The 15,826-nt window shown below is 33.3% G+C and overlaps 1 protein-coding gene across 1 annotated transcript in view; it reads right to left on the bottom strand.

Moving 5' to 3' along the window:
* Positions 1-15,826, bottom strand: part of Cnbd1 (cyclic nucleotide binding domain containing 1) — a 376,001-nt gene that overhangs the window by 107,610 nt on the left and 252,565 nt on the right. Inside the window, exon 6 of the mRNA XM_005381753.1 lies at positions 5,432-5,619. Coding sequence (XP_005381810.1) covers positions 5,432-5,619 — 188 coding nt within the window. The remainder of the gene's footprint in view (positions 1-5,431; positions 5,620-15,826) is intronic.

Below are 15,826 nucleotides of genomic sequence, written 5' to 3'. Positions count from 1 at the left end.
CAAGGAGATACAAATGGCAAATAAATATATGAGAAAATGTTCAACATCATTAGTCATTCGAGAAATGCAAATTAAAACAACACTGAGATTCCACCTTATCCCAGTAAGAATGGCTAGCATTAAAAATCACAATTTCTATAAACAAATTGTTTCCTTTTCTATTTTGAAAACCTTTTACTTTTGTTTCTTGTCTAATTTGTTCTGGTCAGGACTTTGCATGTCCTATTCAATAAATACGGCCAAGGTGACATGATCCACACTGGGATAAGTTACATTCTTCCCATACCCAATATTTCCAGAGTGGTTAGCATAAAAGGATGTTGAATTTCATCAAAATGTTTTTCTGCATCTGCTTTCTGCTCTCTCCATTGAATTCAGTTGTTGACATTTATCTGGTTATATATAGATAACACAGAGTAAATACAATGTAACAATCACAGAGTTCTTATTTTGGCAAGTGCTCTCATGAATCATCTTTAAACATCAGAGCAGTTATGCATTGGATATTATCAGTAATATTATTAATATATCTATCTTAAAGGTAATAAAAAAGAACTTTTAAAACCTAAGGAACATATCCAAGTTCAAGTAGCTAGTAATTATCCAAGCCAGGATTCAAGCATAGGATTCAAAAATTTCATCCTTAGGTATATTTTCAAGAAAAAGGAAAACATTTGTCACAAAAACTTTGTACGTGAAAATCTATTTCTTAGAAAACAGATGTCTATCAATGGAATAATGTATTATTATGTTATATTCATACAAGCAGCCATTATTCACCAATTAAACCTAGCATCTATTAATACAGTCAACAATATTACAAGGCAGTATATTAAGAATAAGAAGACAAACACAAAAATGTATATGCAAGACTCTGTCTATCTTTCCCAAATTGAGAAGTTGAAATCCTAATCCCCAAGAAATTTGAGGACCTTGTGGAGTGATTAAGACATAAAGTTATAAACATCATACTTAAGATTAGTGGATCAACATCTTTAAAAACTAGGGAGCAAAGCTGGCTTATCTCTCTCACCATGTGAGCACAAAAGAAAAAGGCCCAGCTATTAACTAGAAAATGAGCCCTCATCTGACACAGAATCTTCCAGAGCTTTGTTCTTAGATTTTTCAGCCTCTAGAATTCTGAGAGATTAATTTCTGTTGTTGATAAGTGACTCAGTTATGGTGCTATTATTAGAGCAACCCAAACAGACTACAAAAGAAGACACAGATAAGTGGTTAAGAAATTTTTTATTATGGTGAACTGACTGATATATGTACTAAAGACATAAGCATTTCATCATATTTTAACTATGTCTCTTGATTTTAAATGTAGCTCTGCTACCTTTTCACAAGTAAAAGTAAGATGACAATAACTAAGAAAATTCCAGATTTCCACGATAACATACTTAAGGCATATGTTAACAAGGAATTTCCTGAACTTGATTTGTGTTTGTTTCCTTAAAAGCATAAGAAAAAAATTTAAAAATAGAACTTATGCAAATAATATAAGTTCTCTGGTAAACTATTTGAATTACAAAATTTAGGCAGAAGAACCACAGAATTGCTTCATTTTTGATGGTTTACTTGTTTTATGTGACCTTAAAATTAGTAGTTATGATAAAATAATTAAACTTTGTAAAAGCATATGAAGAACGCACCTTTCATCTCACCAGCTGAAGAAAACTACACACACAAACACATACACATGCATGTGTGCACGCAAACACAACCACACAGCAGTATCAGAATTTTAAAAATAAATTTTATATATGATTCTATGCATTAAATGCATACTTCGATGTATTTTATAGCTGTTATATAATCTTAATATTTTTTTTCCTTAAATATATAAATAAACATAGACAATCTACAATTTTAATTGGATTTAACATTCAATTATATGAGAACATTAGGAATTATATAACCAACAACAAATTGATGGACTCTTAAGTTTTAAGTCAGTATCTCATAAAATTTTATAACAAGTAAACCAGCACAAATTGTTTGCTGTGTGATTCAGTCAATCTTCATTAAATCTCTTTTCAACTCAACTATAAATTACAGAAGTTTATTAGCATTTTTATAGCATTACCAATATCACTATGTAGATTCTAAATAAAAGACAAAGCATCCGCTTGGATGAAATTCTTAGAAAAGTCCCTATACTTCTAAAACACATCATGGAGACTTAATAATCTGTCTCAATTTTATTCATCTGTCACATAATTTGAGGTGCTTTTGAGTCCTCTTTTGTCTATCCATTCCTAACATTTACAGCATACATCATTTCAGTAACTTTGTTTTTTGTCTCCAACCTATCTACGAAGATATATAATTCATACCAATGAAAGGTAACTTTTAAAATACACATTTTTATTTCATGCTCTTCCACAAAAACCTTCAGTAGTTTTCTATAGCCTATAAAATAATTAAAATACTAAATAAACTTATTAAATATAGTCATTAAAATTAGAGATAAGACCACCTTCAAGGTGTATTATCTGCATTACTTCCTGTCTGAGTATTTCCTTGTATTGCTTTCCTGAAATATGCTTCCCTATTTCACTGAAATTCTAACCTTAAGAGTTACATTTTTCTTCCATCTAGGAATTTCTTCCAAACTTTTGCATATATTTTATGTGAGCACATGAATTAACCTGATTTGCATGCATGTTTCCCTCAGTAGAGTGCAAGTGCCTTAATAGTAGGCCTTCCAGTCTTAGCTTTCTTTATTCCTGAAGGTTTTCATAAAAATTAAAAGACATATTTTATAAAACAGTATCTATCAATAAATAATAGCCAATTTGAAGTTAAATCATATATAAAATCCTAGGCTAGATCAAAGAATTTGAACCAATAGGAATATGGTAGAGTTGCATTTATCTCATACTAAGTTTTCAGCAAAAATCAAGAATGATATTTTGCTGAGTCTTTAGAATTCAATAGCAATCTCAGTGATACAAAGGGGAAGAACATGAATACAGGTAAAGGAGGTTGGAATGGCTGGAAAGACGAATATGTTCACAAGCGACAGAGAAAAGATTGAAAAGGTAGGCAACATAAAGGAGATCAAGTAAAGGAGTAGACTTTATAAACTAAAAAAGCTCAAAATGTATCTTCAAAACCACCTGAAAAAGTGAAACGTTTTAACATGTTTAACATCAGAAAGTTTTAATAACAAAAATCAATATAAACTGTATATTAAATGCTAGAAACTATTAGAAAGGCATTATTATAATCTAAATAAAATTATTAACTCAGGGTGTAATAAATATGGAATACATTTCTGCCACATACCTTTCCAAACTATGTTTTTATTGCTTAATAACAGGCCCAGTCTGGTGGTACTACAAAGTACCGATATCTCTCTGACCCTGTAGTTGACACCAAGATACTGCTAAACTCTATACTCACTCTGCAACTTTTAATATGTTCATGTGGGTAAATAATCAATATCTCAAAGTATCAAACTTAACGTGGCTAAATCATGACTTGAAATTTTCATTCCCAAATCTTTTTGTACCTCAGTCTTCCCAGTGGCAGTAAGGCCATGTTGACATTCAACAATATGCTCTGACCAGAATTCTAGAAATGAACATTGAATGCTTTTTTTCATACCTGTGCCCAATCTATAAAACTCTACATAGAAAAATATGCCCAAGGGAAAATTATTATATATATATATATGCACACACACACACACACACACACACAAAATCAATAAGATACTTATATAGCTAATATCTCTTAGTTCACTGAAAAGAAATGTTTGTGCTAATATTGTTTGGACAATACTCCATGCATGTATCTTATACTCTGAACAACTATTATGAGTATAAAAATACATAATGTATTACTGTTACTATCCTACTAGCCTGTTTTGAAATCTGTTCTATTGGTATTTTTATTTTTTTCTCTCTGAAATAAAAAAAGAAAGACATGTCCAAATCCCACCAAACTCTGTACATCTACATTAAAGCAACAGCATGAAGGAATCAGCCCTGTCCACGTAGGCCGTTCCAGAACCTCCTCACCATTCTCCCTCTTTTCCCTTCCCAGTCACCTGATCCAAACCCGCTTCAACCTATCCAAAGCTGCAGTGCTGGCTTTGTCAGCGCATAGTCCCACAGCTGCAGAAATGACTCTTCACATGTGTCAGATCATATTTTACTACTGTTTTTAAAAAGCAAATGAGTATTTAAAATGTTACATTGTCCTTTGTCATACTTAAAAAAGAATTCATGGGACAAAAAAGATACCATATGATTCTTTATTCAAATAGTGATAATATTTTTCTTAAAAAGAAATAATAAAATTGTAGTAAAAATAGGAACTAATTTTCAAGAAATCTTAATATTCTACTCATGTTGAATATCAAATTTATTCTAATTATAGCATTTTATTTGTGATTTAAAAGTTAATTACATCTTGTTTGGGTTGAGAGTAAACTTTTATTAGAAATTCATCCTTTGATATATAGCAATATAACAAATATGCAATGGGTCCATTGGTTGTCACATAAAAATATAAACTTGTTCAAAATGTCAAAGGACTAAGAACAACAAGTTTCATGAAAACAATAGTAACTAAAAGACACTAGAGCAAAATCTAAACTGCCAAATTCATCTTCCTAAAACACATGAAGTCAGTTCTTTCTTCAAGTGGCTATTACAATTCCTCATCAAAGATGAACTCTTCCAGGAGGATTGAAAGGCAAATTAGAAACTTGACTGAAATGACCTGTATGACCTTGACTGTCTGCTCAGGACAACAGGCCAGGTTTCCTCACTGTCCATCAGACTTTTCCCTTTGTGCAATCCTGGGCAACAAAGGCAAGGAAGGAAGCATCGTGAGCACTTCAACTCTGGAACTGGCTTATTACTCACAATTGTAGTCAAGCCAAACCTAATCTCATGCAGACTACCCAGAGGTGTGGAAAGAAACTGAGTTTTGTGTTTTCGGACCAGTTAATAATGTAATAGGTAATACATGTAGGAAAAAAATTTCTTTAAGTAAGAGTTTCTGATGATAATGCAATCAAACCCTTGATTGCTTTATCATTGACCATGAGATAAACATGATAAACACACATTTTTGACTTGATTTTACAGACCCCTCATGATTCCTTCTGTGTGTCCCACTCCTCAGGTCATCCATGCACTTGCCCACTTCATAACTACATCCTTCGTCTTTCAAAGAATCAGCCACATCGACCTTGTCTTAGTGATCAAGTGTATCATAAAACCCCGGCCAGTTCACAACACAGTGTCAAAGGCATCCCACTCTGAAAACCTTTTAATCGCATTTCCAATTAAAGGGTATATTGGTTTGACTACTTTAGCACTCTGCATATATTTGGATCTAAATATACTGAAGTTAAAATTTGACAATTCTGTTACCTAGATGGAAACAGCAAAGACCAGTGTCTTACCACTGAGGCAACTGGAGGTAGGAAGATCTCAGCAGGTGGAGTGGTGTTTAGGCTTTCATCGAAAACAGCACTGATCTGAGGTGTGATAGAGTCGGGGAGGTCATTTTCTTCATTCAGATTTTCACACGATGCTGTATAAGGTCGAGCTAACCCTTTCAAAATCACGTAAAATCCATCGTTTCCAAATACTGAATGAAAAGAGAAAAAGAAAAACAGAATATACATATATATGGCATTAGATCCACTTGAGACTGTGCAAATAAGAAGAAATGCATGTTAGGTGTACTTTTTCCATATAATTACATACAGTGAACTATCTTCTAATGGAATGGATAGTCAAAGGCCTATTTGGAGTACCCTTCATATAATTACATGCAGTAAGCTGTCTTTTCATAGAACTAATAGTTTCTAGCACAAAAGAAAGAAATATCATAGCATATCATGTATTAACAGATTTTAGAATTTATGAGAAAAATAAGACTAGAAAAACCATTAAAATTTATTTCTTCCCCCAACCATCACATGCATATTTTATATAAGTAACACCATATTTATACTATTAATTATTATTTACCATTGGTATGGATACAATGAAGATTATTTACAGAACTTCATAAAACGGATAGTTTAGAAAGGGTGATTTATTACCAGAATGAAGAGTTTCTCCAGTACCTGCCAAACCCCATGTTATAAATCTCAACAATCTGCCATCCAACTTAACTGCCAAAGACCAACTATGTACCTGTAAAGCTGGCAGGTGGACTCCCTGTGAGCATGTTAAATGCTGCTTAAATCAGTTCCAGCTCTTTTGGAACCTATTCCTTTGAAGAAGCAGGTTATGGAAACCGGATGGTATCTTCATTTCTCAATTGTTCACATACTTTGTTGGATTGTAGCAAATTATTCAAGTCCTATATGATCATTTCTTAACATTTTGCTTATTATTTTTTCAGAGATGGAAACTTTATAAGTTGATGTTGAGGGATAAACTTGTGTCTTTGCATGCCCTAAAAGTTTTCAATTATTTGGACTCTCTGCTTTTTCCTACCCACAGCATTCATTTTAGAGGGAAAGTGATTCTTCACTCTTCTTTAAAACAAATTTTGTTTTATTTAGATGTCTGAGCTTAAGATTGACCACAGCCTTAGTAGCACAGTATCATTCACTAAACATCTAATCTGTGAGGTGAGAACATTTCAGAATCATTGTTTTTAATAGCTGATGAGTGAGCTAGGTGGTAGTAAGCACATGCAAAGATTGCTGGTGATAAAATTTTGTAAAACGAGTAGTGATTTTGACTAATTACATAGGGGTAAAGCAGTGAAGGGAAATGTATATTCTAATATGCAGTTACGTTTGAGTTGTGTTTTTATATAGAGTTAACTGGAACTTCTTAGCATAGAATAAAAGTTGTGGAAAGAGATGCACAGTGTAAACAATTTTATTCCAAGGGCTACTACTTGCCTTCCCAAAATCAATTATTTCCTTTTCCTTTACTAGCAAAACAATTTTGTTGTGTGTCATGTGCTATACTAAAAAATTCTATTTCCCAGATTCTCCAACATGTGTGGCTATGTTCCATCATTCTAATTAATAAAACATTGAGAACAATTTTTACTTTCTAAATATGCACACCACCTGTTCTACCTTGTTATCAAAAACAGAGATATAATGTTGGGGCCAAGAAGGAATTTTACAACCAAAAAGAAAAGAAATTGTCAGAGATTTCACTGTAACATCACTGAACTATTTGTCTGGGAACTTCTCATGATATAACATAAACAAATCTTCAAAATTTTTTAATGATCACCCTTTACAACATGCTATCAAGCCCAGATAAAACTTTTGTGTAGATATTGTTGGTATTTCACTTAACTCTAAGCATAATTGGCCCACCTGTCACTAACATATACAGTCATGTTATCACAGAGAATACTATCTCTATGTGAAACATCAGTTTCTATAACTATATTTAAAGAATGGCATTCTGTAAAGGGATTGGAAATAGATAAAATATCTTTTAGAAATTTGTCATCTGAAAATAATGCCATGTGGTTTGAAAATCTAAATTTATATCAGCTAGATATAATAAAATAATTGTGATATATCAATGTGGCTAGATCAATAATTGCCCTGGGGATTAGTAGAACATACTTCTGGGTGTGTGTGAGTGGGTCATGCAGGTACACTGTTAGATACTATATGTGGTCCCTGGCCACTTCCGTGCTAACACTCTTTCCTTCCTTTGCTTTCCAGATGCCTTGAACTAAGCAGCTTTGCTCCACCCTCCCCTCCAACCATGCACTGACTCCCTTGAAACCAAGAACCAAATGAAACCCCTTCTACTTTAGATTCTTAGCGCTGGGTATTTCATTCAGCAATAGGAAAGCTGAATAGTACATATGATTAAATGTGGATTTCTAGGTTAGGATTAACAATTCATGTCATGTGTAAAAACCAGTTTCATAGTTATCTCTGCCCTACAGTTGATTTCAAAAGCAATGCCTAATGCATATGCAATAATTAGCATACAAGTGTTAAATTGGGAGCGGCTGTCATGCTCCAAGAAAATATGTTCACCTTGATAAGCATCACTCCTCTGTTCCCAATAAAACCCTAGTATTTTCTTTAAGTCTTCATCCAGTCATAGTGAATTTTTCTAAATAATTTCTGCTTATATTGCATAAATATTTCATTTACATGATAAAAATATCTAAAACATTAAGGAGACCTTCATGGAGGTAAGCCAATTGGAAGAAGCTGAGAAACAAGAAAAAATGTTTAAGATATTAAATGTCTCATTGACCCTCAAATTATACTTACAAGAAAAGTTCAAATCACAATATTGCTGTGTTTGAAAAAGCAAGGAAAAGAGGAAGGTATTTTAGAAGAAAGATGTTTACTAAGTCAATACAATGTAATGTTGTTTACAAATATTTTTCTTCAAAATAATATATTGCAAACAGATCCAAGAGGCTGGAAAAAGCACTAGTCCCAGTGTCACATTCATTGTGAAAAGTCAAGAAAGAAGAGCATCGTTAAGCTCAATTTCTAGTTAAAAATATTGATCTGTTAAGTCAAATTATCCCCATGTCTTAGAAGTAGTACTTCATTTTTTCAATTAGTATTTTAAATGATTTAACCAGCATGAATTAATAAACTTTTAAACATGCAGGTGAAAGATTGTACCTAATTATAATATTTACATTAGTTAACAAAACAGCTTAAGGTGTATTGTATTAAATATTACTTTGTCAAAAATTTTAACATCATAATGTGTAAAATATTTCACATGAACCTTTGTCCTTAGTTTTCTTTACCATCATTTGCACCAGTTTTCTATCCTCTAACACACTTCTCAGGCAGTGTTCTTGTTAATTGGTTTGGAATACAGTATGTTTTGCATCTTAATGTAATGAAATCTTTGAAATTGTATCCCAAGTCATAAGCACTGTAATTATTTGTATAATACTGACAATATTTGCATAACACATTTGGTTATTTTTAGAGATAAAATAACTGTTCAACTTATGACTAAAAATAATTTTTAATTAAAAAGAATGAAAGAGAGCTAGAAAAACTAAGAATCACTTGTACATAAATCAGAGATTTTAATAAGACATCTATTTCAAAATAGATGGAAAACAGACTAGAATAATCAAAACTTTAAAACAAAGTAATGAAACATCAGTATACATGTAATGCAACTGAATTTCTTAAATGTTGTTGGGGTGACTGTAAAATAAAATAGTTCTATAAGACTCTTTGCAAACAATAAGAATTTAATCTAACCTGTGTTCAAGCAATTTGACTACTTAGGTATTTATTGCGGAGACAAAACAGTAATGCTGAAAGAAGTATTTATTCGGGAATGTCATTAGCAGCTCTATCATGATAGTCAAAAGCTAGAAATAACTCAGGTCTCCAACCATAAGACAAGGTGTTAAATCAGCTCTGCTCTAACCAGACAGTTGAATATTACTCAGTCACAAAAAACAATGAATTATTGATTCATGCAACATGCATTAATCTCCAAAGCATTATGCTAATTGAAAGAAAGCTTTCATAGAAGGAGATACGCTATTTGACTTTTTTATAAAATTCTAAATGCTTCATGAAAACTTTCAATGGAAAAGCAAAAGAAATAAAACAGAGAGCAATTGCTCCAGGGTATCGGGCCAGGACCAATTGGGATGAAACACAGAGAGAAGTTTTGGGGTGTTGGTAAAGTTCTGCACTTTCATAAGGATTTGGGTTGCAGTGTTTGTCAAGGCCCATCAAATGACACAGCTAAAGAACACATGTATGCACCACTACATGTAAGTTTTATCTTAAAAATAAGAGACCAGAAGCGTATTGAATTCTGGAACACTTTGCAGTGTTTAGGAGTGGAACGTTTGGGTACTATGCCTATCGATAGAATGGAATACAGTGTTAGTATCACAGGGGGACAACTGTAAAAAGAAAATGAGCATCTGAGTGTGATAGCAAGTATTTTTAAGGTCTTCCTTTTGTGTTTGTTATTTACCAGATACTGGCTTAAATATAGTATATATTGACCTATTAATCTTTGCATAATGTACTATTTTTGAGTAAAGTATGTACTATGATTGATCCAAATTTGTAATAAGGAAATGAAGACAGTGAAAAGTTAAATATCCTTCCCACATTGGGAGAGCCACGAGTCATAGAGCCAAGATTTCATCCACAGATTCCTGCAGTGCCAGATCACCATGCTGGGCTTTTTATCCATACAGCTACGTAGTATTTCCCTTTCCCTCTCCTCTCCCTGCCCTTTCCCTCTCCGCCCCTCCCTGCCCTCCCCTTTCCCTTTCCCTCTCCTCTCCTCTCTTCTCCCCTCTACTCCTGTCCTCTCCTCTCATCTTCCTCTTCCCCACTCTCCTTCCTTCTTTCCACGATATACATTCTAAACTGATAGGGATTCAGTGACAGAGTTACTAGATATGTGACCTAGATGAATGTCAAGTTTCATTTCTAATTTTAAAAAGATTCACTTCAGAATAATGGTTCAGTTAAAACGATAGCAAACAAAAGTCAAACTTTGTGTGCCTATACCATAGATATATTTATGAGATCATATAGCAAAGATGGGTTTAGAAAGAGATTTAGTAGCATAGTTTATTGTTTTTAAGATAATTAAGTATAAATTAAGTAGGTCATATCAAAGAAGACATTGTTAATTATTGAGCAAAATAATAATGCTTGACTGGAACTGTGATTTACCCTAGACTATCTCTGAAAACAGAGGTTCTTGTTCTTAGTGATGAGAGTTGACTGACTATTCCTTAAAAACAGCTATTTAAAATTTTTTCTTGGGGCTGGGGATTTAGCTCAGCAGCACAGCGCCTGCCTGGCAAGCGCAAGGTCGTGAGTTCGATTCCCAGTACCAGAAAAAAAAATAAAAAATAAAATAAATTTTTTTCTTATCTAGATTTCTAATTCTAGAAACCTACCTGTTTTGCTTACTCAAATATACTGAAGTTCTTAGGAACAAAAAGAATCCTCATTTAAATAAAAAGGTTAAAGTTTATTAATAGAATTATAAATGAAGAATCCAGAGAAAAGTATGAAGTATATCAGATACTAAGTTGGAGGAAGCTCCTTCAATAGAACTAAAGGAATATAAGTTTTTTAGCCCCACAATACATAGAAAAATAACTTAAACATCGTGGCAATATTTCTGGAAGAAAAAAATCAAAACAATTACAGTACACTGAAAACTTTAAAGAATAATTCAAATATTACTGACACATCACAAAGCATCCTTAAATGTCTGAATCATAAGGATAGAGATATTCCTTAATAATAAAAGATAAATATAAGCTTTAGCAATTTTTAAGCAGTGAAACAGAAGAGAAAGAATCATTGAGATATTGAAAATTGTGTGAAATTATTGCACATGGATTTTAAGAAAAAAGAATATATACATCTGAGGCAAATTATATAAGAAAAACAATATTAATTTAAAATTTATTAAATATTAATTCCAGGTTTTTGCAAGACTAAAAAATCAAAATCAAGCAAGTTACAAATAAATTTTATTAAAATATTTACATAGTTAACCTCTATTACATAAAAACCCAAAAGAAATACTTTCTTATGAGCTTGAAAATAATGGACAAAGAAAAAATCCCCTACATGCAGACTTCTTATTTTAAAATATCCCTTAATCATACTTACATTAGGTGAATAAAAGGCATTCAAAAGGAATTTAAAATACTACTATGATAAAGTTCAATTAATAATTTTGGTAGTGATTTTTCAAAAGGTTAAGGATCAAATGCTGTTTGATTAAAACAAAGCTTTGTGAATTAATTGCTAAATATTGTTCACTCTCTGATGTACAGACCTTTAACTAAAAATCAACATTCTAGAAGAATTTAAATATTTCAAAGATCTATAATTTGATGAGTAAGGTCATACACTGTGCTGACTAATCCCTCTATGGTCTATAAAATTGAGTGTAAGTGTTACCTATCTAGTAAAAAGGTCTGTCCTGACCTTCTGCCTGCTTCCATCTAGCATAATTAACTCCTGTCTTTTGGGAACTTTTTTTGCAGGGTTTCTGTCAGCATATTCTGCATTGTCAGTTTCTGCCAATAGCTTCTAATTATTGGAGAGAAAGAACTCTGACAATGCCTTGGTATTTCCAACCCATACAATATCGCCCAGGTTATTTCAATTATTTAGGAAACACACTGAAGGAGTGAGAGCTTAAATTAATGATTTCCTGTTGTATTTCTCTTCTAGGAATCCTATGAAACATTTGGAGACCAATTCATGTTATTTCTTACTTAAAATTCTGTCAGTTGAGGAATGAGAGAAATGAAACTCTTTGATGGACTATTTTTTTCTTTTCTTTTCTTTTCTTTTCTTTTTTGTACCTGGAATAAACTCAGAACCTTGGGTTTGTCAAGCAAGCATTGTGCCACTGAGCTAAATTCCTGGCCCTTATGGACAATTTTCTCCTCCATTTATCAGGTGGAAGCCTAGGAACATATAAGATCTATAAAATTTAAACCAGATCCGTTAATTCATAGGATCTCTTGTATAAGGTCTAAATGATCCAAGAGATAAAATGCCAAAACCACTGAATGGCTTTTTAAAGCTTTGGGAATGTTAAGTAATAGTTGTACCCAGGCTTAATAGCCTTCGAACCAATTTTCCTTCCTTTAAATTACTTGGAGTAGATATCGTAAGACAGCAGCTCAGTGATCTTCCTTAGGCTATTGCTATAATTTACAGAAAACCATCTACATATAAAACTAGATAGCATTTTAAAATTCAGAAAACCATTATATCATAATTCCAACTAGAAGGGATGTGACATAATTTCTTTCATTTTATTTTGAGCATAGACATTCCATTGTAATAGCCTATCAAAACTGATACTTCCTATTGCCAAAATAAAAATAAGTATGGCCCTAATAGAATTTACTAGGCATGTAATTATAATAAAGGCATTGCAAAGTAAATAATCTCAAATAATTTTAGAAAATGATATGAAGGTCCAAAGAAAAAACATATCTTTGGGAGAAGATCTGAAGTAATTTTTATGAAAAGACAGTATTTTTAATGGATCTTAAAAGGTAGGTAAACATTTACTGGTAGAGAAGGGCAAAGAGGAAAAACTTATAATGTAGGAAATAGCATGACCAACACATAAAAGCAAGCAACGTGGAATTACTTTGTGGGTTTTAATAAAGCATGGGAAATGGTAAGGCACAGTAAATACCTCAGTTTGCTGAATCATAATGTAGGGGAGAGTATTTTAAAGTATCAAATTTTTTAAAAGTTGAAGTACACTTATCCACTGGGTATTGGAAATGTTTCTAGTAACCAATTACCAAATATTCAATTTTAGCAATCAATACAGTGCCCATTTTTAAAATGAGGCATAATTTTTAATTATCCAGGATTTAAAATCTACAATGAGATAATATGGCATCCTTCTGTGATGCTGGAATGAAGTATCTCTCATTATTTTTCAATGTATAACAGAATGTGGCAGTTAGAAAAGTGTGTCAATTTGACTGGCTTTAGAATCCACTCAGGGGCTTGTTGAAGCAAACTGCTCAGTGTGTCTGGGTAGGTCACAAATGTGTGTGTAGCCTTGGAATCTATGTTTGGTTCCTTATCCCTTTTCTTCTGGCACTGTTTCCCTGCACTGCTTCTCAACCACCATGAACTGAGCAACTTTGATCTGCCACACTTTTCTGTTGTGATGTTTTTGCATTGAAGCTAATCTACCATGGACTGAACCTCTTGAAACTATGACACCAAATTAACCTTTCCTCCTCTAAGTTATGGGTGTCTGGTATCGTATTCCAGTGATAAGAAGAAAATCAATACATAAATCCTAGTAGTGGAGTCTTACTGTGACTGTACCTGGCCATATGTTTCAGAAGCCATTAGTTTGTGGGAGGAACATGGAAAGGACTGAGGATGCCAAGCCTCATGGGTGATTCTAAGTCCAAGCTCAGAAAATAAGAAATCTGATGCGAATGAATACAGTAAAGGGCAGGTTCAGGAGGTTTCACATGGGAACAAGGATTCCATTGGCATTTGGATAAGAGGTCATGTGTGTTACATTCTGATAGAAAATTTGTCTATATTTTCCCAATGACCTAACTAAGACTGTGGGATAAATGGTTTGGTATATAAAATATCCAAGCACCCCAGCATTCAGGCTGTGGAATGGGTCCTGATGACTGTATTTGACCAGATTTAGAATGAAAATTCAAGGCAAACAGCAGAGTAGAAAAATTTGAAGTACTTAAATTTTGGCCCAAAAGGAGCTAAAATTGGGGCCAAAGGAGGTATGATTGCTCTAGCAAATAGTGCCACTTACAAACAAAAAAACAAAACAAAAAAAGAACGGTACTAGACTCCACATGCAAGAAACTCCAGAGTAGAGAAATATAAACCTTTCATTTGAGAATAGTGTTCCATGGATGGATGCCTGAGAAAGGTATCCTAGAGAATTCACTCCCTGGGATGCAGTTCATTGTGCTCAGACATCCAGGCACTCGGTTTTTCCATTGAAGGCATGGAACAAGAATGTCCGGCTAATGCTTCTCCTGTAAAGACACCTTAGCATCATGCACATGATGTTTGTTTTACCAGCATGAAAAATGTAAAACTTTTGAAGTCAGGAAGGTTTCCATCAAGATTTGAAGGAAGGCTTGAGAGACCAGGAAATTCACTGAAAGGACAGTGTATGAAGCTATGAGAATGAAACCAAAGTTGCAGTGGAGATCCCAGGAAGTGTGAGATGCCAGGAATGTGGAATGTCTCAGGAGAAAACCTAAAAGTTTGAGTGGAGCCAGCAGAAGAGAGATGCCATCTGGGCTGCAACCAGCAAGCCTGTAATTATGGGGCTACTCAAGTCATCTAGAAAACACATCTCATCCCCATGTGCTATCGATGTCCGATAAAGAATTATATGAGTTAATGAAGGCACAGAGGGGCTCAGTCTTGCTTTGGTTCTTTTGTTTTCTAGCCACCTATTTCTCCCTTTTGGAAAGGAAATATTTACCCAGGACAGAGTATGAATTAACAGGCTTTGACACTTGCCTGGGGGAATCATGGAAAACACTTCTAGGTGAGTCCGGGTGGGTCATGGAGGTGTGGCCCTGTATCCTTTCCCTTTTCCTCTCTGAAAATGTTCCCCTGTGCTGCTTTCTTGCCCTCATGAACTGAACAACTTTGCTCTCCTATGCTCTTCAAATGATGTTTCGAACCTAGAATCAGCTACATATAGATTGTATCCCCTGAAACCATGGACCAAAATAAGCTTGCTGAAGTTGTGAGTGTTGGACATTTTGTCCCAATAATGAGATAGCTGTCTGATACAAAAAATACCCACACTTTTAAATTCATTGTTATCTATAGAAATCTGTCATAAATAAATAATTCAAAATAAAGGTAAAAGTGAGTACATGCAAGAATTATTTAGAACCATAGGACTCATAGCAGGGTAAAACCTAAAACTCTTTAAAGAGACAATGATCAAGTAAAATCTGATATATTCATTTGACAAAAATATGGTACACATATATGTACTGTTATTAAAAAGTGATATTTTTAGAAATATTAGCAAACCATGAAACATATGACATGTTAAATATGAAGGAGGAATGAAAATGACATAAGATTTCATCTGGAAATATACATAATCAAAACTGGAAGAAAATATGTGAAAATGATAATCATAGCTATATGAAATTAAGGGGATTTTCCAGTCTTCTATAATGAGTCAGAAAAAATATACAGGACCCAATGGACAATTTTTCTTAAAAGAATTACAAAACTCAAGACAAGTACAAAGTCTGATAAAGTAACCCGTGAGAGAAGAAAGGAAGGGAGGCTGAA

The sequence above is a fragment of the Chinchilla lanigera genome, unplaced genomic scaffold, assembly GCF_000276665.1.
Source record: "Chinchilla lanigera isolate Chin_1 unplaced genomic scaffold, ChiLan1.0 scaffold00016, whole genome shotgun sequence".
NCBI classification, from domain to species: Eukaryota; Metazoa; Chordata; class Mammalia; order Rodentia; family Chinchillidae; genus Chinchilla; species Chinchilla lanigera.
Note: the sequence above shows the minus strand (reverse complement) of the source record. Positions and strands in the feature narration are given on the sequence as shown.